Source organism: Bufo bufo, chromosome 1 (assembly GCF_905171765.1).
Source record: "Bufo bufo chromosome 1, aBufBuf1.1, whole genome shotgun sequence".
NCBI classification, from domain to species: domain Eukaryota; kingdom Metazoa; phylum Chordata; class Amphibia; order Anura; family Bufonidae; genus Bufo; species Bufo bufo.
The window spans coordinates 645,652,574-645,675,744 of NC_053389.1; the positions used below are offsets into that span (position 1 = coordinate 645,652,574).

At 43.8% G+C, this 23,171-nt stretch overlaps 1 protein-coding gene across 2 annotated transcripts in view; it reads right to left on the minus strand.

The window, feature by feature from the left end:
• Positions 1–4,790: 4,790 nt before the first annotated feature.
• TEX9 (testis expressed 9) overlaps positions 4,791–23,171 on the minus strand; it is a 44,188-nt gene continuing 25,807 nt past the window's right edge. For both annotated transcript variants that reach the window (XM_040413910.1, XM_040413911.1), the window contains 4 exons: positions 22,647–22,820; positions 12,910–13,044; positions 6,483–6,617; positions 4,791–4,962 (listed from right to left, as the gene is read on the minus strand). In XM_040413910.1, the coding sequence (XP_040269844.1) occupies positions 4,885–4,962; positions 6,483–6,617; positions 12,910–13,044; positions 22,647–22,820 (522 nt within the window). In that variant the 3' untranslated portion in view covers positions 4,791–4,884. The remainder of the gene's footprint in view (positions 4,963–6,482; positions 6,618–12,909; positions 13,045–22,646; positions 22,821–23,171) is intronic.

Below are 23,171 nucleotides of genomic sequence, written 5' to 3' on the forward strand. Positions count from 1 at the left end.
GCACCAAAAAGAAGAGGATACAATGTGGAATAGCCACCATATCCACTGATGGTACCCATATGCCACTAGATGAAGAGTACCGGGCACCCGTGGGTACTGACTGGTGCCACGCCCCACTTGCAAAATAAAATAAGGCATCCAGGAAGCCAGGCAAGGGGAGTCATACTGTATTGCTAGCCCCCTACTCCAGCAAAGGAGGGGGCCACCCGCAGAGGTCACCGAATTCAGTACTAGAAGAATCCGCCACCTGCAAAGGAGCTGTGCAGTAAGCACCCCAGTATGTAGTTGTAAAGCAATTACCACTCCCACAGTAGTAGCCAGCGCTTGCCCCGTCAGCGCAAAACTGAGGGGGAGGCCTGGGACTATCCCGTAGAAGCCATGGTTCAGCTGAATTGCGGCATCCCAAGATGCTTATTATTCCCCCGCTAGTGGATCACTAGTGGAAGGGGGTAATGCAACAGGAAGCACGGTGATGTGCAACACTCCGCCTATGGAAGGGATAGTGCGACATTCGGGACCGAATCCAATGGCAGTGAAATTACCCTACCTATGGAAGGTGGAATGCATACGGCAAGTACTTAAGCCAGTGGTAGGGAAAATACTCCACCTGTGAAGGGGGGTCAATGCCTACAGCGGAACTAGTGCATATGGCGAGTCCTGTACCCAGTGGGAGTGCAATTATTGCACCTAAGTAAGGGGTAATGCCTACAGCAGACGTTGCAACCAGTGATAATGTCATCGCGCCACCTATGGAAGGGGCTAATGCATACGTCAGGTACTGAACCCAGTGAAGATGCAATTCCGCCACCTACAGAAGGGGGAAAAATACATCCGGCACTGAAAACCAGTGTTATCGTACTTAGTCCACCTAAGGAAGGGGACAATATATAAGGCGAGTACTGTATCCCGTAGAAGTGCAATGACTCTGCATATGGAAGGGGGTAAGCATACAACAGTACTGCTAGCCACCGTAGATGCAGTCTTGGGAGACTGCTTCGGGGGCACGACAGTGTCTGAATTAGTGAAGCGGCTCTTTAGACCCTTCTATGCGGCTCTTTGGTGCGAAATAATCGAATCGCGATAATCGCCAAATGCGATTTGGCCGAACTGAAAATGCTGCGATTATATATGGAGGGGCCCCGCACACATAACTGGCTTTGTGTGTAAAGTATTTTACTACTGTCTGAACTCTGAAACAAGCTCTCTCCTATTGATAAAATGGCCAGCCTCTGTACTCACTTTCACTATGAATGCACTGCAGCGAGCGACTTCCGGTGCAGCTACATCACTTCCGGGTATAGACTTTTGTCCAGGTATAGAAAAGTGGCATAACACCGGCCGGCCCGCTCGCTACCGTGCATTCATAGTGAAAGTAAGTACAGAGGCTGGCCATTTTATTAATAGGAGAGAGATTGTTTCAGACAGTAGTAAAATACTTTACACACAAAGCCAGTTATGTGCGCAGTTTAGGACACATGAGGGGACACATGGGGCCATGAGGGGGACCAGCATAAGATGCTATATGTGTGTCTTATGCTGGCCCCCCCTCATGGCTCTATGCGTCATAGCACACATCCCCTGCCTATAACAGTGCCATCCACAGATCCAGCCCATAACAGCGTCATCCACAGGTCCCCCATAAGTGTCCTCCACAGATCCCCCATAACAGTGTCCTCCACAGATCCCCCATAACAGTGTCCTCCACAGATCCCCCACATAACAGCGTCATCCACAGATCCCCCATAACAGTGCATCATCCACAGAAGCTTTACAGTGGGTCATCCACAGATGCTTAGCAGTGGGTCATCCACAGAATCTGAACAGCGCATGCACTACTTTTTTGCGCTCTGTAGCACTCATATCCCGGACCCATTGAAGTGAATGGGTCCATGATGCAGGCTGCACACGGCCGTGTGCAGCCCGCATCATGGACCCATTCACTTCAGCATGCGCTACTTTTTTGCAGTGCGGAGGCACAGCCAGAAGCACCACGGAAGCACTCTGTAGCAGTCATATCCCGGATCCTGGACCCATTGAAGTAAATGGGTCCATGATGCGGGCTGCACACGGCCGTGTGCAGCCCGCATCATGGACCCATTCACTTTAGCATGCGCTTCCTTCCTATATATTTTAGGTTTTAAAAGTGTGGCTCTCAAAAGAAATTTCAAGCGTGGTTTTGGCGATATTTGGCTCAGTTGACAAAAAAGTTTGCCCACCACTGGACTAGAGGTGAAGTGAGAGGGGGGGGGGGGGGTGCGTGTCGTTGATGGCGCCCGCTGGATTAACCCAATCTCTCCTTAGGGGTCTAGTTTCTTAGCTAAATAAAGTCCCCATGCCATTAACCCTTGATATGTCATTAGGGCGACCCAGATCTTCAAAGAGGGAGGGGGAAGAGGGCTTCATACTTGGCTAGTCCCATGTACTCACCTCATCTTCTTCTCTTCACCCTCCCTAAGTGGCCTATAAGGCCACCTTCTCCCGCAAGGTCACCTCCTCAGCAGCTGGCACCAGAGTGGCAGGAGTCTAGTATGGAGGGAGGGTCTTCTCCTTGGCAGACCTAGGTGACCCCTGTGCTGGCGGGATGCAGGGGAGCGAGGCTGCCCTGGTCCACCTCGTCTTCTGTGGGGGAGGCAGCAATGCGGGTGACCGTCACTGGCGCAACCTGACCCCGGGAGAACAGGGAGGCAAGACGTCCACTGTTTTCCCATGTGAAAAAGAAGGGGGAAAAAATAAAATAAAAAAATCCTCAGGAGCTTCAGGGAGGTCTTGCCTCCTATTGAAACTAGAAAAAACTGAAGCTCTCACTCCAGGCTGGAGGGGATATAGCTGCCAGGGGAGGAGCTAACAGCTTTTACTAGTGTCAACGCCTCCTAGAGGACATAGCTATACCCACGGTTCCTGTGTCCCCCAATGAATATGTGCAAGAAATGTGCGTTCCCCCACCCCCATGGAAAAACCGCAGTGTAGTATGGAACCAGCAAAGTGTCATGGTAGGGAGAAGTGAGCCCTAGAAACCACCCACACCACTGTCCCTACCTACTTCACGACCGCCCTAAACAGCGGACCACAACTAGACAGCAGTCCCTGCTTTACTGAGTGCTGGAGGTACGAGTGAGAAACCAAGGCGAAAACAATAAATGTAGCGATAGACAGGCACATGGGAAAGAATAAAAGAACCAGATTAAATGAAGTCAGACGGACCAGGTCAAAACCACGAGAAAGTAATCAGAACACAGAGTAATACAATACCAAGGCCAGGTAAAAAAATAAAATGAGTGGTCAAGTAAAGGTCAGGTAAAAGCAGATCCAAAACCAAGCCGAGGTCAAACCAGGAGAAACAATCCAGAAATCAAGGTCAGATGTCAGAGATCCAACTCCAAAACATTAGTAGTGAAATCGATAGTGAGGAAAGTACAACCATTCACCGGCAACCCTTGGTCAGCAGGTTACCTGTTTAAATAGGCCATGTTTCCTGGTCATGTGACCAGTGACATGAGCGCGACCCTGATTGGCCGGCTCTCCCGCACAGGGAGACCCAGCCATCTCCCTAGCAACCGGCTGCGCTGCAGAGGAGCATGTCTGCCGGCATCAGATGCAATGATAAGATTACACAAATCTCATGTATACTTTGCAGATTATTGCCATGCGGAAATTGACCTCCATTGTGTATTTCCAAATCTGCAGCATGTCAGCATATTTAGCTGCAGATTTCACCCTTTTCAATGGATGGGTGTGATCTGCGGCAAAACAGCATCTAATCTGATATGCTGCAGAAACACACAGAAATCCATACGGAAATTCAGGTATATGTGAATGAGATGGCCAAGCACTCTACTCTGCTTCTCATTGGTAGTCTTACAGACTGGATCGGCAGCTCCATTTAAGCTCCTCCTCACTGTGAAGGGGCTGTGACAGCTGTGCAGTGATCAGACATTTATCACCTACCATCAGTACACCAATTACTTCTCTGCACAGAAGTCAAGAAGGATTTTAAAAACTGGTAGGACTCAGTTAGAGGTGCCATTTTCCTGTTGAATCTTAAAGGGGTTTTCAGAGATTTTTTTGACTGGAGATCTATCCTCTGTATAGGTCATCAGTATCTGATTGGTGGGGTCCAACACCTGGGACCCCTGCCGATCAGTTGTTTGAGAAGGCACCGGCAACTGCAGTCCCGCCTAGGCCATGTGACACCAGGTTCGTTGGTCACATGGCCTAGGAGCAGCTCAGCCCCATTCACTTCAATCCAAGCAGAGCCACTGTACAATATATGGCACTGTGCTTGGTAAGCTGAAAGATGTCTACAGCTCTACTGCCCATGCCGGTGCCTTCTCAAATAGCTCATCAGTGGGGGGGGGGTCCCAGGTGTCAGACCCCCATCGATCAGTTAATAATGACCTATTCAAAGTATAGGTCATCAGTTAAAAAAAATCTTGGAAAACCCCTTGAACACAATTACAGTTTTACTCTTTAAAACCCCCTTTAAAACAACGGCAAAACTGGAAACTGACCCTTGTAAAGACACGGCACAGACAACAGGTCCTTTTGTTTTATTCAGTGGTGGCATTACTATAAAATCAATATTAGGCTACATTCACATGAACGTATTTTGTTTTTGTTTTTTGTTTGAGGATAGGATGAGGACCCATTTATCTCAATGGGACAAGCATAGGCATTGTTACAATGGATCTGCAAAAAATAAAAAAAAGGGATGCCATACGGACGCCATCCGTTGTTTTTGCAGACCGCAAAACATATACGGCTGTGTAAATGTAGCCTAAAAGACAGAAACACTGTACTACTGTGTGCAACATCTAATATAAAATACTTTACAAAATCAAACAAGTATGTTATGTACAATTCACACATATGTATATAAATTCAAGTCTAGGAGACGCCCCACTCTAGTGCCTTCATGAACTCTTCTTCTGTAAAGGACAGCATCTTGGCTGATTCAATGTGCATCTGTAGACAGTAAAGGAGAACATTAGATAAATAACCTTACATAATATCACTCAATAAAATAGAATAGATAAACTGAACACAAGGCTTATGGCCTGCAAAATAAAAAAATGTTTGACAGCGGTTAACCTTTTTTTTTTAGTCTGGGATTTTTTTTTCCGAAGCCATCATCTATTAATGCTCAATTCTGCCTTTGTTCATATGAACCAAACAGACAAGTAGCAGAGCTGTAAAATACTGTGTAAAATGCAGTTTACAACTCAATTCATTCCAGGCCATAGAGTAGCATAAAACCAAAGTTATTTAAAGTTTCCAAGACCTCTGGGAATTTGTTAGGAGAGCAAGACGCCTCTTGGTCCAACTGGTCTGTAAAAGATATTTTTAGTGGACGACGGCAGTACATACAGAATGCACCTGAAATTTTACAGGACTTGACTTTTTCAAACCAATTTCTGGCAGGTGTTACTTAGCTTTAAAAGGTCTCCGGGGGAAATCAATGGCTAACCATATCAAATAAAACTCTCCAAATAAATCTGTGACGCTTCTGACTGGACTGTGACAAATAGGTCATTGTAAGTATTTCAGGGCCCACATAATGTACAGTACATTTCTAGAGGCGGGAGGTGGTCAGCATACATTTTATAATATATGTGGCTCAATGCCCCCATAGAAAATGATACATTGTGGATAGCATGTTTACATGTATGGAATCACAATCCTTTCATTCATGTGTACCCATCCCCCCATAAGAATGTGAGAGTGACCACCACTATGGCTCTATACCCTGGACAGAATAAGGCTACTTTCACACTAGCGTTCGGAGCGGATCCGTCTGATGTTTCATCAGACGGATCCGCTCCGATAATGCAGACGTTTGCATCCGTTCAGAACGGATCCGTCTGCATTATAACTTAGAATATTTTCTAAGTCTGAAAGTAGCCTGAGCGGATCCGTTCAGACTTTACATTGAAAGTCAATGGGGAACGGATCCGCTTGAAGATTGAGCCATATAGTGTCATCTTCAAGCGGATCCGTCCCCATTGACTTCCATTATAAGTCTGGACGGATCCGCTCGCCTCCGCACGGCCAGGCGGACACCCGAACGCTGCAAGCAGCGTTCAGGTGTCCGCTCACTGAGCGGAGCGGAGGCTGAACGCTGGCAGGCGGATGCATTCTCAGTGGATCCGCCTCCACTGAGAATGCATTAGGGCTGGACGGATGCGTTCAGGGCCGCTCGTGAGCCCCTTCAAACGGAGCTCACGAGCGGACACCCGAACGCTAGTGTGAAAGTAGCCTAAGCCCAAGACCGGAGGAGGACCTGGGAAAGTTGAGTATTTCTCCTTTGTTTTGTTTTTTTAAGAATTGTAAGTTGTATGTAAAGAACAATTAACAGAGATTACGGACATAACGGCCAGTTTCAGACCGCCGTATTGTGGCCACATTTAAGGGCTGCGACACGGAATGAATGTATATATGACCACAATATGTTTGCTTTCTATTCCGTGTGGTTTCTCATTGCATACCTTTTGTCTTTTTAAAATATCAATGAGCTTGAGCTGTTTTCTAAATCCAGCCATCAACTCTGCTTTCTGCTTCTCCAGCTTCTTATTTTCAAGTTTCAGTTCTTCAACTCTTTTCCTCTCTTGGTGAGCGGTATCCTAGTACAGAATCAGAAAGTGTTCTCTATAATGCTTTTAAGACTAAAGGATAATCAGGCCTAAAGCAGTTTGGATAAATCCTACCGTATAAGGGTCTATAAAAAGGTCATGGAGAGGATTGTCCCTGGTCAGGACCCCGATCTGGGCCAGGGAGTCACTTTTGCACCGGAGGGCTACTGGAATCCTTGTATTACACAGACACTAATGTAAAAGGGGTAGTCCCATCTTGCCTTTGCCACACCGAGGTGGCCGAGCTTACAGAAACAGCAGAGCGGGCCAGTGCTCCAGTACTGTAATTATCATTGTAGTGAAGGGGAGCGATGCAAAGAACATGGCAGAACAAGCTATTCTACTTCTGTAACTCCAGCAGATACGGAAGCACTCTGTTTTTTTTTTATTTTACATATATTACTGACTCGCCACCATTATTCTAGCTTTGTAATTTGTTGCATCCATACATTTTGAACCTTTTCATTAGGGCACCCTGGTCATGTGATCTCAAGTCTGATTGCTTGCTCTAATGGCTGCCATTACACAGTGTGGTGAGACTCTGCCCCCTCTGTCTCTGCAAAGCCAGGCATGTTGGGAAATGTAGGATTCATTAGGAAAACCATATCTGAGGGGAGAAGGAAGCAAGATGGCTGACAACCCACAAGTTAGACATCAAATAAACCAGGTATATACCAGTCATAGACAAGAGCCTCGGCCTATCCTGCACGTCATAGACAAAACAATCCCAGTGTGCTTCTTTAAAATATCAGCGGAGACTGCAAGATGGGACAACCCCTTTAAATGAACAAAATATGATGCTTCTTTCTAAGGCAGATGAGCATTTACTGAGTGGTTCCCTCTGTGATAAAAGTTTATGCTGGACCCACAAAATCAATCAGTTGCCACAGTACCTACCAAAAATAAGAGGCTATGGGAACCTCTCTTAACATTTCCCCAGTTTTATAAAATCAATAGTTCATTTAAGTATGTCAATTTGTACTCTCCAGATATTCCAAAGTACAATATAAATCTACAGTGGTTCACCGGCCTTTTTCTATTGATGATCTACCCTCAGATCTGCAGTGGTCCGACACCTGGCACCCCTGCCAATCGGCTCTATGGGGAGACGGCTGGCGCAGTGAAAAACGTGCTGTCTCCCTTCTTTCTTCCTGTATGGGGACAGCCACAAGGAGACGTTATACTGTATGGGGGCAGCCACAAGGAGACTATACTGTATGGGGGCAGCCACAAGGAGACGCTACTGTAAGGAGTCAGGACAAAAATTTTGAAGCCCCTCCCTCCTCAGTATAATAGTCTTGTGGCCATCATACAGTAATGTATATTTCTTCTTGCCCTAATGCCTGCTTTTAGAGATCAATGTGCAGCTTGCAGGCAGGAAGGGAAGGACCAGGGCCATAGAAGACAGACACAACACCTTTATTTCTTTCTGTCTGTGACCACTTGGGCTGGTTAAAATCTTCTAACTAAGCTTTATACACTTACTAGGGTCGGTTCCTATAACTTTTAAAACTACTGGCAGGCGAACTCTGTTTGAGGAGGCCGGAGGGTGTCTGGACTCTGGAGAGGCTTTTCCCGCGGCTGGCTTGCTCCTGTGCTCCGATTCGGAGATCAGATGTCTGTGGGTGGAGTCATCGGGAACATGGGGGGAGGAGCCGGGGACGGTGGAAGCCGCTGCGGAAAGTGTGAATCAGAGCAGCAGCGGGAAAAGTCTCTTTCCAACACCACATGCAGAACTGGTCACGTCGGATGGCTGTGGGCGGAGTCTTAAACATACGTGGAGCCGGGGATAGCGGAGGCCGCTGGTAATCAGGGCGAGGGGCGGAGACTGGGAGCAAGAAGAAGCTGTTTTTGCTGTGCGAGATGCAGGGGCATGCCGCGGACGGACACAGACACATTTAGAAGCGGTGCACAGGTATCGGCAGTGGTATCGGGGACATTTGCACGAGTACATGTACTCGTGCAAATGTCCGGTATCTGTCCCGATACTGGTATCGGTATCGGGACATCCCTACTTCTAACATCTAGTGCATTCAGTAAAAACCCAGGCCACATCCGAAGAACATTTATGATGCCAGATTCTGCTCCTGCAAGTGTCCTGGAGGTGGTGCTTCACTGTGAAGTGCTCTCTGCGTTCAGCTACTTCAGCTCCTCCCTTCGGCTTTAAGTGGCGGCTGTAGCATCCAACCAGTCACTCTGAGGGGAGGGGCTCCTAAGCAGCTCAATGCAGAGAGCACTTCAAAGTGAAGCTCGGCCACCAATACACTTGCAGGAGCTGTGCCCGGCAGAATAAAACTTCATATTCACATTGCTGATAAAAGCTCCACAAAAGGTAGGTTCGTCCTGCTCTCCTGAGCTACCTAGTGTTTGCATGAACCTGTCACCATGAAAATGCTAAATAATCCACAAGCAGCATGTTATAGAGCAGGAGAAGCTGAGCACATTAATATATAGTGTTGTGTGAAATGATTCAGTATAACCCGTATATCATTCATTTAAATTTCTGTTCATTCTGGGCTGTGAAGTCTAGGAGACGGTCCCATCAGTGACTGACAGCCTTCCCTCTATGACTGTGTATACGGAGACAGATGTCAGTCACTGATAGGACCGTCTCCTAGACTTCACAGCCCAGAATGAGCAGTAATTTAAATGAATGAAATACAAGTTTTACTGAATCATTTCCCATAAAACTATACATCAATCTGCTCAGCTCCTCCTGCTCTATAACATGCTGCCTGCAGCTCAGATACCATGTTCAACGTGACAGGTTCCTTTAAGTTGCATCCACTTCTCAGCTGTAAGTAGGACTATGTACTTCTTTAATGACAACATATTGTGTAGTGCCGTGCATAAACTGTGTGCTGTACTTTTTTAGTCTTTGGATGTAATTTGTATATTAGAGGTATATAACAAAACCGCAAATTTTAATTTTCTGGTTTCCAATACAGTGAGGAAAATAAGTATTTGAACACCCTGCGATTTTGCAAGTTCTCCCATTTAGAAATCATTGAGGGGTCTGAAATTCACATTGTAGGTGCATTCCCACTCTGAGAGACATTGTATGATTATTTTTAAAGAATTTATTTGTCTTGCGCTGCTGGACATAAGAATTTGAACACCTGAGAAACTGCAAGAAGTCTGGCTCTCAAAGACCTGTTACTGTGCCTTTAAAAAGTCCACCTCTACTCCACTCATTCATTCATCTAACTTAGTAGCACCTGTCTGAGCTCTTTAAAGACACCTGTCCACCCCACAATCAGTCAGACGCCAACTACTACCATGGGCAAGACCACAGAGCTGTGAAAAGACACCAGAGACAAAATTGTGGACCTCTACAAGGCTGGAAAGGGCTACAGGGCAATTGCCAAGTAGCTTGGTGAAAACAGATCAACTGTTGGAGCAATTATTAGAAAATGGAAGAGGCTAAAGACGACTGTCAGTCTCCCTCGGACTGGGGCTCCATGCAAGATCTCACCTCGTGGGGTATCACTGATAAGAAAGGTGAGGAATCAGCCCAGAACTACAAGGGAGGTGCTGGTCAATGACATGAAGAGAGCTGGAACCACAGTTTCAAAGGTCACTGTCGGTAGAACACTACACCATCATGGTTTGAAATCATGCATTGCACGGAAGGTTCCCCTGCTCAAGTCATCACATGTTCAGGCCCGTCTGAAGTTTGCCAATGACCATCTGGATGATCCAGAGGAGGCATGGGAGAAAGTCATGTGGTCAGATGAGAACAAAGTAGAACTTTTTGGTCTAAACTTCACTCGTCGTGTTTGGAGGAAAAGAAGTATGAGTTGCATCCCAAGAACACCATCCCTACTGTGAAGCATGGGGGTGGTAAAATCATGCTTTGGGGGTGCTTTTCTGCGAAGGGAACAGGACGACTGCACTGTATTAAGGAGCGGATGAATAGGGACATTTATTGTGAGATTTTGAGCAACAACCTCCTTCTCTCAGTCAGACCATTGAAGATGGGTTGTGGTTGCGTCTTCCAACATGACAACGACCTGAAGCACACAGCCAGGATAACCAAAGAGTGGCTCCGTAAGAAGCATATCAAGGTTCTGAAGTGGCCTAGCCAGTCTCCAGACCTAAATCCAATAGAACATCTTTGGAGGGAGCTGAAACTCAGTGTTGCCCAGATCTAGAGGAGATCTGTGTGGAGGAGTGGGCCAGAATCCCTGTTGCAGTGTGTGCAAACCTGGTCAAGAACTACAGGAAACGTTTGACCTCTGTAATTGCAAACAAAGGCTTTTGTACCAAATATTAATACTGATTTTCTCAGGTGTTCAAATACTTATGTTCAGCAGTGCAAGACAAATACATTCTTTAAAAATCATACAATGTGATTTCCTGAATTAAAAAAAAAAATTCTGTCTCTCAGAGTGGGAATGCACCTACAATTTGAATTTCAGACCCCTCCATGATCTCTAAGTGGGAGAACTTGCAAAATTGCAGGGTGTTCAAATACTTCTGTTCCTCACTAATTTATATATATATATATACAGTGGAGGAAATAATTATTTGACCCCTCACTGATTTTGTAAGTTTGTCCAATGACAAAGAAATGAAAAGTCTCAGAACAGTATCATTTCAATGGTAGGTTTATTGTAACAGTGGCAGATAGCACATCAAAAGGAAAATCGAAAAAATAACTTTAAATAAAAGATAGCAACTGATTTGCATTTCATTGAGTGAAATAAGTATTTGAACCCCTACCAACCATTAAGAGTTCTGGCTCCCACAGAGTGGTTAGACACTTCTACTCAATTAGTCACCCTCATTAAGGACACCTGTCTTAACTAGTCACCTGTATAAAAGACACCTGTCCACAGAATCAATCAATCAAGCAGACTCCAAACTCTCCAACATGGGAAAGACCAAAGAGCTGTCCAAGGATGTCAGAGACAAAATTGTAGACCTGCACAAGGCTGGAATGGGCTACAAAACCATTAGCAAGAAGCTGGGAGAGAAGGTGACAACTGTTGGTGCGATTGTTCGAAAATGGAAGGAGCACAAAATGACCATCAATCGACCTCGCTCTGGGGCTCCACGCAAGATCTCACCTCGTGGGGTGTCAATGGTTCTGAGAAAGGTGAAAAAGCATCCTAGAACTACACGGGAGGAGTTAGTTAATGACCTCAAATTAGCAGGGACCACAGTCACCAAGAAAACCATTGGAAACACATTACACCGCAATGGATTAAAATCCTGCATGGCTCGCAAGGTCCCCCTGCTCAGGAAGGCACATGTGCAGGCCCGTCTGAAGTTTGCCAATGAACACCTGAATGATTCAGAGAGTGACTGGGAGAAGGTGCTGTGGTCTGATGAGACCAAAATAGAGCTCTTTGGCATTAACTCAACTCGCTGTGTTTGGAGGAAGAAAAATGCTGCCTATGACCCCCAAAACACCGTCCCCACCGTCAAGCATGGGGGTGGAAACATTTTGCTTTGGGGGTGTTTTTCTGCTAAGGGCACAGGACAACTTATTCGCATTAACGGGAAAATGGACGGAGCCATGTATCGTGAAATCCTGAGCGACAACCTCCTTCCCTCTGCCAGGAAACTGAAAATGGGTCGTGGATGGGTGTTCCAGCACGCCAATGACCCAAAACATACAGCAAAGGCAACAAAGGAGTGGCTCAAGAAGAAGCACATTAAGGTCATGGAGTGGCCTAGTCAGTCTCCGGACCTTAATCCAATCGAAAACCTATGGAGGGAGCTCAAGCTCAGAGTTGCACAGAGACAGCCTCGAAACCTTAGGGATTTAGAGATGATCTGCAAAGAGGAGTGGACCAACATTCCTCCTAAAATGTGCGCAAACTTGGTCATCAATTACAAGAAACGTTTGACCTCTGTGCTTGCAAACAAGGGTTTTTCCACCAAGTATTAAGTCTTTGTTTGTTAGAGGGTTCAAATACTTATTTCACTCAATGAAATGCAAATCAGTTGCTATCTTTTATTTAAAGTTATTTTTTCGATTTTCCTTTTGATGTGATATCTGCCACTGTTACAATAAACCTACCATTGAAATGATACTGTTCTGAGACTTTTCATTTCTTTGTCATTGGACAAACTTACAAAATCAGTGAGGGGTCAAATAATTATTTCCTCCACTGTATATATATATATATATCAATACAACACAAAGGCGGCATTGTTTATTTCATTAATAAATGGTGTGTGGGTCAAGATATTGTTCTAATACGTTATGCTACCTAGAAAATAATTTCCATCATGTGTGCGGAAATCAAAAGTACAAATTCAATTAAAATACCTTGTTACTTTGTTTAAGTTTATTGAGTTCCATTTTGTATTTATCTGCTTCCTCCATAGCTCTGTTCAGGCGAACCTCGGTAGCACTTTGATTGCTTGCAGACTGTTTCTGTATTCTTTTAAAATTTTCCAGTTCCTAAATCAGATAGAAAAATATGTTCCATATTAGTCTGGAATTGGTTTATGACTGAAAAACCCATGTACAGTGGTGTTCAACATGTGGTGAGGATCTTTTTTGAAGTCCCACTTTTTTATTACATAAAGCTCAACCTTTGATTAACATTGGGTATATTGTCAACCACTGCAAAATTCTGGAGCTGCTTTAAAGAGGTTTTTTGGGGCAGTTCACAGAGGAAAATAAAAATTAAAGAAAACTTAAAATACGTGTTTAAAGGGGTATTCCCATCTGGGACATTTAAGCATATCGATAGGATTTCTGGGACCCGCTCCTATCTTCAGAACCAGGTCCCATCACGCCAGGCTGGGAATGAAGAGGTGGTCCCGAATGTGCAGCTCTCCTCATAAACATCAATAACACTTTCAAAAATAGCCAAGGATACTGGCTAATTTTGGAAGTGGAATTAAAGTGAATGGAGGCAGATGCGCAGGGGACCCCTTCTGGAGATAGGTGTGGGTCAAGTCTGAAATTTATGGCAACCTGTGGACAAAATGTTTGCTGTTTTATTTTTTAAGAAAGAAGCCATGTTTTTATAAACCTGGACAACCTATCTGATCCAAGAAGAAGCTTCATTTTCAAGACAAGCCCAAGTCATCAATAAGGTCACTTAATAACACCCACTTAACAGTCTGCAACAGTCTTGAAGTCCTTAGGAAAACAAGCCTATATTGAATTCATTGGCTGATAGTAATCACCTGCCTAGCCCAATGGCACATTTTTTATCTGAAGGAGTAAGCTAACCCTCTACTTGGGCAATGCAATCCTTTAGACTGAGAATTAGGGCTTTGGGGATCGTTTAGTGGATGTTAGTGCTTAAAGGGGTAGTTCCACGAAAAATATTCTACAGTTTTCAAACCAGCACCTTGATATGAATTATTTTGTAATTACATGAAATTAATATAGCTACAAAGTTATTCAATAAAATGTATCTGTATGGTGCGACCTGCTGTTTTATTTTTTTTCTTAGTTCTACTTACTGAGAAGGCCGCACATGCTCAGTTTTATTCATCAACTGCCTCCTGAGCTATAGGGAGAAAGTTGCAGCAGAAAGGGCACTCCCCTTGAGCTGCCAGCTTGATATACAGCGCAAAAGTATTCACCCCCCTTGACTTTTTACATATTTAGTTACATTACAGCCTTAAGTTCAATGTTTTGTGAATCTGAATTTTATGTGATGATCAGAACACAATAGTCTAAGTTGGTGAAGTGAAATGGGAAAAATATATAATTGTTTAGTACTAGAAAACAGAAAATTGGCATGTGCGTATGTATTCACCCCCTTTGTTAGGAAGCCCATAAAAAGCTTTGGTGCAACCAATTACCTTCAGACGTCATATAATTAGTGAAATGATGTCCACCTGTGTGCAATCTAAGTGTCACATGATCTGTCATTACATATACACACCATTTTTTAAAGGCCCCAAAGACTGCAACACCTAAGCAATAGGCATCACTAACCAAACACTGCCATGAAGACCAAGGAACTCTCCAAACAAGTAAGGGACAATGTTGTTGAGAAGTACAAGTCAGGGTTAGGTTATAAAAAAATATCCAAATCTTTGATGATACCCAGGAGCACCATCAAATCTATCATAACCAAATGGGGAGAACATGGCACAACAGCAAACCTGCCAAGAGACGCCCGCCCACCAAAACTCACGGACTGGGCAAGGAGGGCATTAATCAGAGAGGCAGCACAGAGACCTAAGGTAACCCTGGAGGAGCTGCAGAGTTCCACAGCAGAGACTGGAGTATCTGTACATAGGACGACAATAAGCCGTACGCTCCATAGAGTTGGGCTTTATGGCGGAGTGGCCAGAAGAAAGCCATTACTTTCAGCTAAAAACAAAAAGGCACGTTGTGAGTTTGCGAAAAGGCATGTGGGAGACTCCCAAAATGTATGGAGGAAGGTGCTCTGGTCTGATGAGACTAAAATTTAACTTTTCGGCCATCAAAGAAAACGCTATGTCTGACGCAAACCCAACACATCACATCACCCGAAGAACACCATCCCCACAGTGAAACATGGTGTTGGCAGCAACATGCGGTGGGGATGTTATTCAGCAGCCGGAACTGGGAAATTGGTCAGAGTTGAGGGAAAGATGGATGGTGCTAAATACAGGGAATTCTTGAGCAAAACCTGTACCACTCTGTGTGTGATTTGAGGCTAGGACGGAGATTCACCTTCCAGCAGGACAATGACCCCAAACACACTGCTAAAGCAACACTTGAGTGGTTTAAGGGGAAACATGTAAATGTGTTGGAATGGCCTAGTCAAGGCCCAGATCTCAATCCAATAGAAAATCTGTGGTCAGACTTAAAGATTGCTGTTTCAAGCGCAAACATCCAACTTGAAGGAGCTGGAGCAGTTTTGCAAGGAGGAATGGGCAAAAATCCCAGTGGTAAGATGTGGCAAGCTCATAGAGACTTATCCAAAGCGACTTGGAGCTGTGATTGCCGCAAAAGGTGGCTCTACAAAGTATTGATTTTAGGGGGGGGGGGGGTGAATAGTTATGCACATTGACTTTTTCTGTTATTTTGTCCTATTTGTTATTTGCTTCCCAATAAAAAATAAAATTAAAAATCATCTTGAAAGTTGTGGGCATGTTCTGTAAATTAAATGATGCAAATCTTCAAACAATCCATGTTAATTCCAGGTGGTGAGGCACCAAAACACGAAAAAAGTCAAGGGGGGTGAATACTTTTGCAAGGCACTGTGACTCTAGCAGAGCAATCTGAGCAATGAATGGGGAGATCTCTGGACCCATGTGAGGTACAGGGCTGATTCTAGCTTTGTTAGAATGAGATTTTCATGTACTATATGATGTCCGATTTAATTTAGATTTTCATCTCCACTCCAATTTTACACTCGCCTTCTACTTAGACTGCAAATTGGGCATAAATTATACCCACAACACAGTCCATGCAACCTAGATACATTCTGCCATCATCTGTCAAACTCTAAGGGCTGGACGGACAAGCCAACACGCACACTGCTCTCCACAGTCAAAAGGTTAAGCATTCTTAAAAGGGTTGCTTATAAAAGTTTTAAGATTTAATAGTAAATGCACAAAAGTGACACACACAAAAAAAACAAGCAAACACATGAAATATAAAGGGTTTTAAGTGATGAACTACCTTAAGAGAAATACAACCATATATTTTGTTATATGAAATCTGTAATTGTTCACAGTCTGTTATATGTCTTATTCAAAAGGTGCTTGCTTCCAAAGTAAAAAAATAATAATTTTTATATTAGCATATCCGCTGTACGTCAGCCACCTTAACCAGACTTTCGAACTCCAGATCTGCCCATCCATGTACTGTAGCAGTACGAGAACAGGGAATTTGTTAGGCAAACAGGGTTATTTGCTCTTCATTATTCTGGAGGAGTTTAGGTGACAACCCCTGTAACAGATGTGACGACAATCTGACCCAAAACAAACAGAACTATTGGCTGATTCAGTAATGAAGGCAGCCACCACAGTTCCTGTGACAATGTAGGATCACTTATTGACCCATGCCATGCATACTGTGTTATACTGTGATCGGACTTCAGGGGGCATGCACCTTTATATTTAAAGAATGCTGCATTTTCTGCAACCTATCTAATAAGGGCAATATGAAGACACACATGTATTTTTCTTTTACGCTTTCAAAAAATATGAGCTTTTGCAGGATCCAGTTAGGTTGTAAAAGTGCAGTTATTAAAATCAATATAAGAAGCTCCGTCCTGAGAGCCATGTGCAAGGTCTTGTCTACAGAGGGGTTGAGATACATTGATCTTTTGTAGTAGCTCCCAACATCAGGGTTTTATTAGACTCTATGGCATACTGAGAAGTGAGGATATTTGGTATTTATTAAAAAATCATTTAAAACTAATATTTCCCCTACTGCTGTTCCAGGGGTAGAGTTTCCATGTTCTCCATTTGTGCTTCCTTTGGGCACTTTATTTTCCTTCAAGACCCAAAAATATGCTGTTAATTAGTTTCCTATGAAAATGACCATATAGTGTTTGAAATGATAGGATAAGATTGTAAGCCTTGCAGGGCATGCCTTCTCTATACCATGAGTTGGGATTTGCTGGTGCCATGTGAATAATGGGTAATAAACCAAAAGCTGATGGAGAAATGAAGAAAAAGGACACTTCTGAGATATACAAATAATTTCCGCCTCCCAACAAAATTACTTCCACCCATTTGTATTCGCTTCAGGTTTCCGAGGTACTGCAAGAACATCATGAACATTATTACATCATCCCCTATTAGCAAGTCCTACAGAGTCTCTTCCAAGGTTCTACCTAAGCGAATATTTCAAAAGGAAGAAAATAGAAAATGACCTCATATCCCTCCTCACCCCCATCCCTGAGGGAATGCTTTGCTTTTAACCTTCATCTGTATTGTGATATTTAATGTCTTCAGTAGCATAAGACGCTATCAGTGCTGGAAATGAAATATGAAGGTTAACCCTTTGAAACAAGAGCTCTATTAGGGTGAATAGGAATTTACACTGTGCCTGCTGCTCTGGGCTTTGCACACAGCAGCAGGGAACTTACCATGGCAGCCAGGACTGGGGCTCTGATCAGAACTTCCACTGCACCACCAATGAAGAGGGCGGAGGGGACCCTGTGGCCACTACCAATAATGATTATAATACTGGGGGGGGGCACACTGCACCACCAATGTTTTTAAAGGGAACCGGTCAGCGGCAAAAACCATCCCAAACCGCCAGCAGTACCTTCAAGTAGCCGGCAGTGTGTTTCTAATGATGATTTTCTTACTGCATTCTGATGAGGCAGAATTATGAAAAACATTATTTTATCCTCCATCAGCGCTATTTTCCAGTCAGGCTTGAAGTCAAGGGGGCAGTGGCCTCCTTGCTTCAAGTCAAGGTAACCGGGCCCCCTTCGCTGTGACTGACCGCGCTTATGCCCGACAGCCGGCTGTCAGTCACACGAGAAGGGGCAGGGAAGGGGGCGTGGTTACCTTGACTTGAAGCAAGGAGGCCGCTGCCCCCTTGACTTCAAGCCTGACTGGAAAATAGCGCGGATGGAGGATAAAAGAACGTTTTTCATAATTCTGCCTCATCAGAATGCAGTAAGAAAATCATCATTAGAAACACACTGCCGGCTACTTGAAGGTACTGCTGGCGGTTTGGGATGGTTTTTGCCGCTGACAGGTTCCGTTTAATACTAAGGGGTTAACTGCCGCTGATCGCAGCTCCCTGTCATAGAGGCCGGGTGCCGGCTATGTGATTCTGCCGCCGGCACCTGCCTCCTGTATCTGTATTAAACGTTAATTATCTTCATTGGTGGAGCAGTGGCCACAGCCCTTCCCCTCCTCCGCCCTCTCTCCTCTGATTTGTGGCAATGGCAGCAGCAGCACAGGGGGAGGGAGGCACTGCTTCCTTCTCCCCTGTGCTGTTGGGGGAACATGGCACACGCCGAGAGCAGCGCGTGCCATGTTCTCTGATACTAGGCTGCACAGTAGAGCAGCCTAGTATCGGTAAAAGGCAAATCCTGGAATCGAATCGATACCGGTACAAAAGTATCGATTGGGTATCGATAATTCGATACCCGGTGCAACCCTACTGTGACCACGTCCTGAGAGACTACTCCACAGATTCACAGGCTGTTATGGTGAAGCCTGGTTACCTATGGAGAGTGCACTTTTTCCTCAGACAGAGACAGTGCCCCCTTGCCTTTTGAGGAGATTTTATATGGAACAGACTTTCACCATATTTTCTTATGGGTCATTTATGTAAGTTGCCATATTTTTCGCCCTATAAGACACAATTTTTTCCCTGAAAAGTGGGACAATGTCAGTGTTTCTTATAGGGTGAATACTAATGACCGCGTACATTGTGGAAATGCTCATTAGTACAGTAGGACCGGGAAGCGGTGAATACAGTGCTCCCTGTTCTGGTTCTGTACTCACAGCTCCCTGGTCTTCTTCTGCCAGCACCGCACACAGTGCTGTGATCTGTGCACAGCGTGAGGATGTAGGCCTGCTCTCTGACCTGTGTGATGTCAGATCACAGCACGGCAGGAAGAATGTTGGATTTCAGGAGCAGCGGCGTCCAAAACAGGAAAAGCTAGTTACATTTTTTTTGTCTGATCTGAGGAATGATTAACAATGGGAATCTGATCTGAGTTCCAATTAACACTGGGAGTCTGAGCCGAGGTCTAATTAACATTGGGGGTCTGAGCTGAGGTCTGATGAAAAATATATATATTTTTTCTTATTTTCCTCCTCTAAAACCTAGGTGCGTCTTATAAGGTGAAAAATACGGTACTCATGTTCCCCTTAGATGGCTCTTCTCAAGACTAAATTAATTAAATTCTTTTAATCTATAATTAAGACCCTCCATGTCCAGTTTAGTTGCCCTTCTTTGTTCTTTTTATAACTCCAGGGCATCCATCCTATTCACTGGTGTCCAGAACTGTACCACAAATTCCAGATTCCTCAAAGCTTTGTAAGGTCGTCGATCCACCTGCTCCATGGTATTTTCTTTCCCCTCCTTTTCTGTTCCTTCCTTTCTATCATTCTACATATGCTTCTTTATTGGCCCAGATTTACTAATGTATCGGCACCAGAAATCTGTCTAAATTAGTGACTCAAATTGGCACAATTTGGCAGATCTGGGGTTTCTTTACTTCTTTTCTGTCGTGCTCAAAAACGGATGGGACATATTGGAAAGCATGTGGAGCTTCATGGGAAAGGGGGCAGGCCTAAGATGTACCAATTTTGCTGCCATTCCGGAGTAAAAATCTGTCTCAAAGCAAACCCACCAAGAGCTGGCATAGAGTCAGAGTATCTACCCCTGCACCACATTTTTTCCCATCCTGACCCACTGTGATAAAGCTGGGGCAAGCTTAGACAGCCTGTTTACACCATCTACAGGATTAGTAAATCTGGGCCATTGAGTACAATGATTGTACAAGGATTATGAATGAGATTAGAAACAGGTATACAAAATGTAACTCAGACATTGTTACTTGATTGGAAGGTGGTGACCCATACTGATACACAGAACAACCTGGCTTTATACAGAGGAAAAAATATAAAAAGCAAAATTTAGCATTGGATAAGATAGGGAAAAGTCTGCCTCACTTGGGTCTATTTGCCATGCACATACACTTACAGAAACATTGAAGACATTCTATTAGGGGCTTTTAGAAAAACTTCTTAACCACTTCTGGCTAACAGAGAAATTTTGGCAAAATGGAATTCCCTTCCATAAAGAATCAGCAAAGTATAGCCTACAGTAATACATTTCCCTACATCTGGCTTTGCAGAGACAGAAAGGGCAAAGTGTCAACACACTAAGGGCAGTAGTGACAGATCAGGGACGTAGAACTTTTGTCCTCTAAAGCTACTTTCACATATACATTTTGGCATTCCGGTTTTGAGATCCAGTAAAGGATGCATCAGGATGCCGTCCGTTCTGTCAGCATTCAGTTTTGTGACCGGACACAAAACCGCTGCAAGCTGCGGTTTTGTGTTCGGTCATCGAAACAGAACAAACCGGATCCGTTACTAAAATCAATGTAAGTCATTGGTGACGGATCTGGTTTGTTAGGATCCTAAAAAAAACAGATCCGTCACCCATTGACTTTTAATGTATTTAGTGACGGATCCGGTTTGTTCCGTTTCGATTTTACACAACCGCATCCTAACGGAACGGATGCATACTGATCAAAATGGAACATTTTTGGTCAGGTTTTGAGATCCTCAAAACTTGTAACCAAAACGCATAGCAGCCTAAGGCCCCTTGAAGATGAGCGAGTGTCACGCTCCAGACTCACAGCGAGGCACCCAGCCTGAACTCCCAGCACTGCCGGGGTCACATAGCATTATATTGATTTATGATGCTATGTAACCCTTACAGTTCTGAAATGTATTTGATTACACTGACAGCATTATGTTTGTGTCATCTAATACATTCCAGAACTGTAAGGGTTACAAAGCATCATAAATCAATATAATGCTTTTTAACCCCGCCAGTCCTGGGAGTTCAGGCCGGGTGCCTCAGAGTCTGAGTATATCCTCTGGGATACAGCTTCAGCCTGCCTTCCCTCACTCCTGCTTGTGATACAGTTCATCCTGTTAGCAGTAGAAAAGGGAAAGCAGTGTGAAGTTGCATCAAATAGAAATACACTGGAGATTCTGCACACAGCACATACAGATAGTATATAGATAACAGTCAAGGGTGAGTGAGGAAAGTTTTATAACTCTGTATGGACTTGCATACTATATCAGAAATATCTTCAGCAGCACTCTATACATGGCGGGACATACAGAGGAACAAGAAGCTTAGTGGGGAGGGGAGGTATCTGAAAGCTGCCAGTAGGGATTTGATGGATGATATTGCATTCCTGTAGTTTATTGGAAATTAGCCACACTGGCCCATGGTCTCCCCCTTCCCCTGTGACAAAGGCTGTAATAGTTACTCATGCACTGTTTTCATTGCTACATACATATATTCTTTATACTGTAGATTGTAAACTCATATAAACAGGGCTCATTCTTCCAAATTTTCTAAACCATATTTGTACAGTTGTATTTTTTATGTGCTTCGTTTTTTGTTTTTTTTATTATAAGACTATTTGCATATATTTAACTTCTCCTTTAAAAATGTAGAAATCTACCCATTATAATGCTATATAAATCAGTAAAGTCTTTATCTGACAATTTTATTATTATTAATAATAATAATAATAATAATAATAGTATTTAAACTAATAAATAGGGAAGTTATATTGTCTGCTTCTAAAAATTAAGCAGAAATGTTCCTAGCTACATAGTTTCACTACCCTGACTAAGGTCATACAATATATAATATATAAAGTCTTACATCTTTAAAGCTTCAATAAATTTTGTTGGTAACATCACACAACGTGGGACCAGAAGATTTGATTTCCATCTTGTAGAGAGCTCTATGAGAAATCTTTCTACCAAATGTAGCTAACTCAAGGGTAAAAATGTCAAAAGCTCCCTCTTCTATAAGGCGACTGCTCACAACCACAACCATTATATAAATTACAAAATCATCCAACATAATACCCCACATCTCCGAGGGCTAATGTCATAGCTTGTGACACAAGGTAAAGCTCTAATGTCCGCTAAAGAGGATTTACTTTCTAGGAAAAGAACAAATGGTTCTAAAATGAGCTGAGCTGAGAGGGCAGATATGGTTGGTGTGCAGGGCTAGATCATGTATCAGTGGCACTATATATGATCACTAATGAATACAACAAGCTCCATAGACATGGGTAGGGGGGTCTTCCTTCAAGATGAAGGTGTTAACAAGACAAGAAAAGTAAAATAAGGCTGTTATGTAGTGCTATAATCTGACAATGACAAAATCTCATATGACAATGATGAAATCACAAAGACAACACACTAGACTCAAGAAACATGGCTGCTCCTTGGAGGTCCTTGCTATGAGAAGACTTCTCAGTTACACTGGTGATGAAAAGTAGTTAAGATATTTTTAAGGACAAGCTTCCTTTCTAAAACATGAGATTCTTGAAGAAAAAGCAAGAATATGTAACGCACCTTCTCTAAAGCGGACAGCTGATGCTGTAGTCCATCATTCTTCTTATTAGCCTCTTCAAATAAAGCTTTATATTTGTCTGCCTGGGTCTGCTGTATATTGGCTGTTCTCTGTAGTCTCCCACGCTCTTCTTCAAGGTCCTTTACACGAGATGCAAGGTCGCGATTGTCATCTTCCTGTTAATTACATCAAAATGTATAAGTGTGCGGGGACAAGGTGGATTTAAAAGTCCCGGGGTGCTGCTTAAAGGGGTTGTGCCACAAACCAGCACTTGAAACTAAATACTTTTCTAATTGCATGTAATTAAAAATGTTGTATTCTCAGTGAGCTATTCAACAAAATGTATCTGTATAGCGCCACCTTCTGTTTTCTATTTTCTTATTTATTGTCCACCTCACTGAGGCGGTCGCACATGCTCAATTTAGATCTTCATCTGTTACAGGGGAAGAGCTACAGCAGACATGTCCCCCGAGCTAGCAGTCTGAAGCAGAACAATTTGCCCAATGAATGGTTCTAGCTTTATTAGA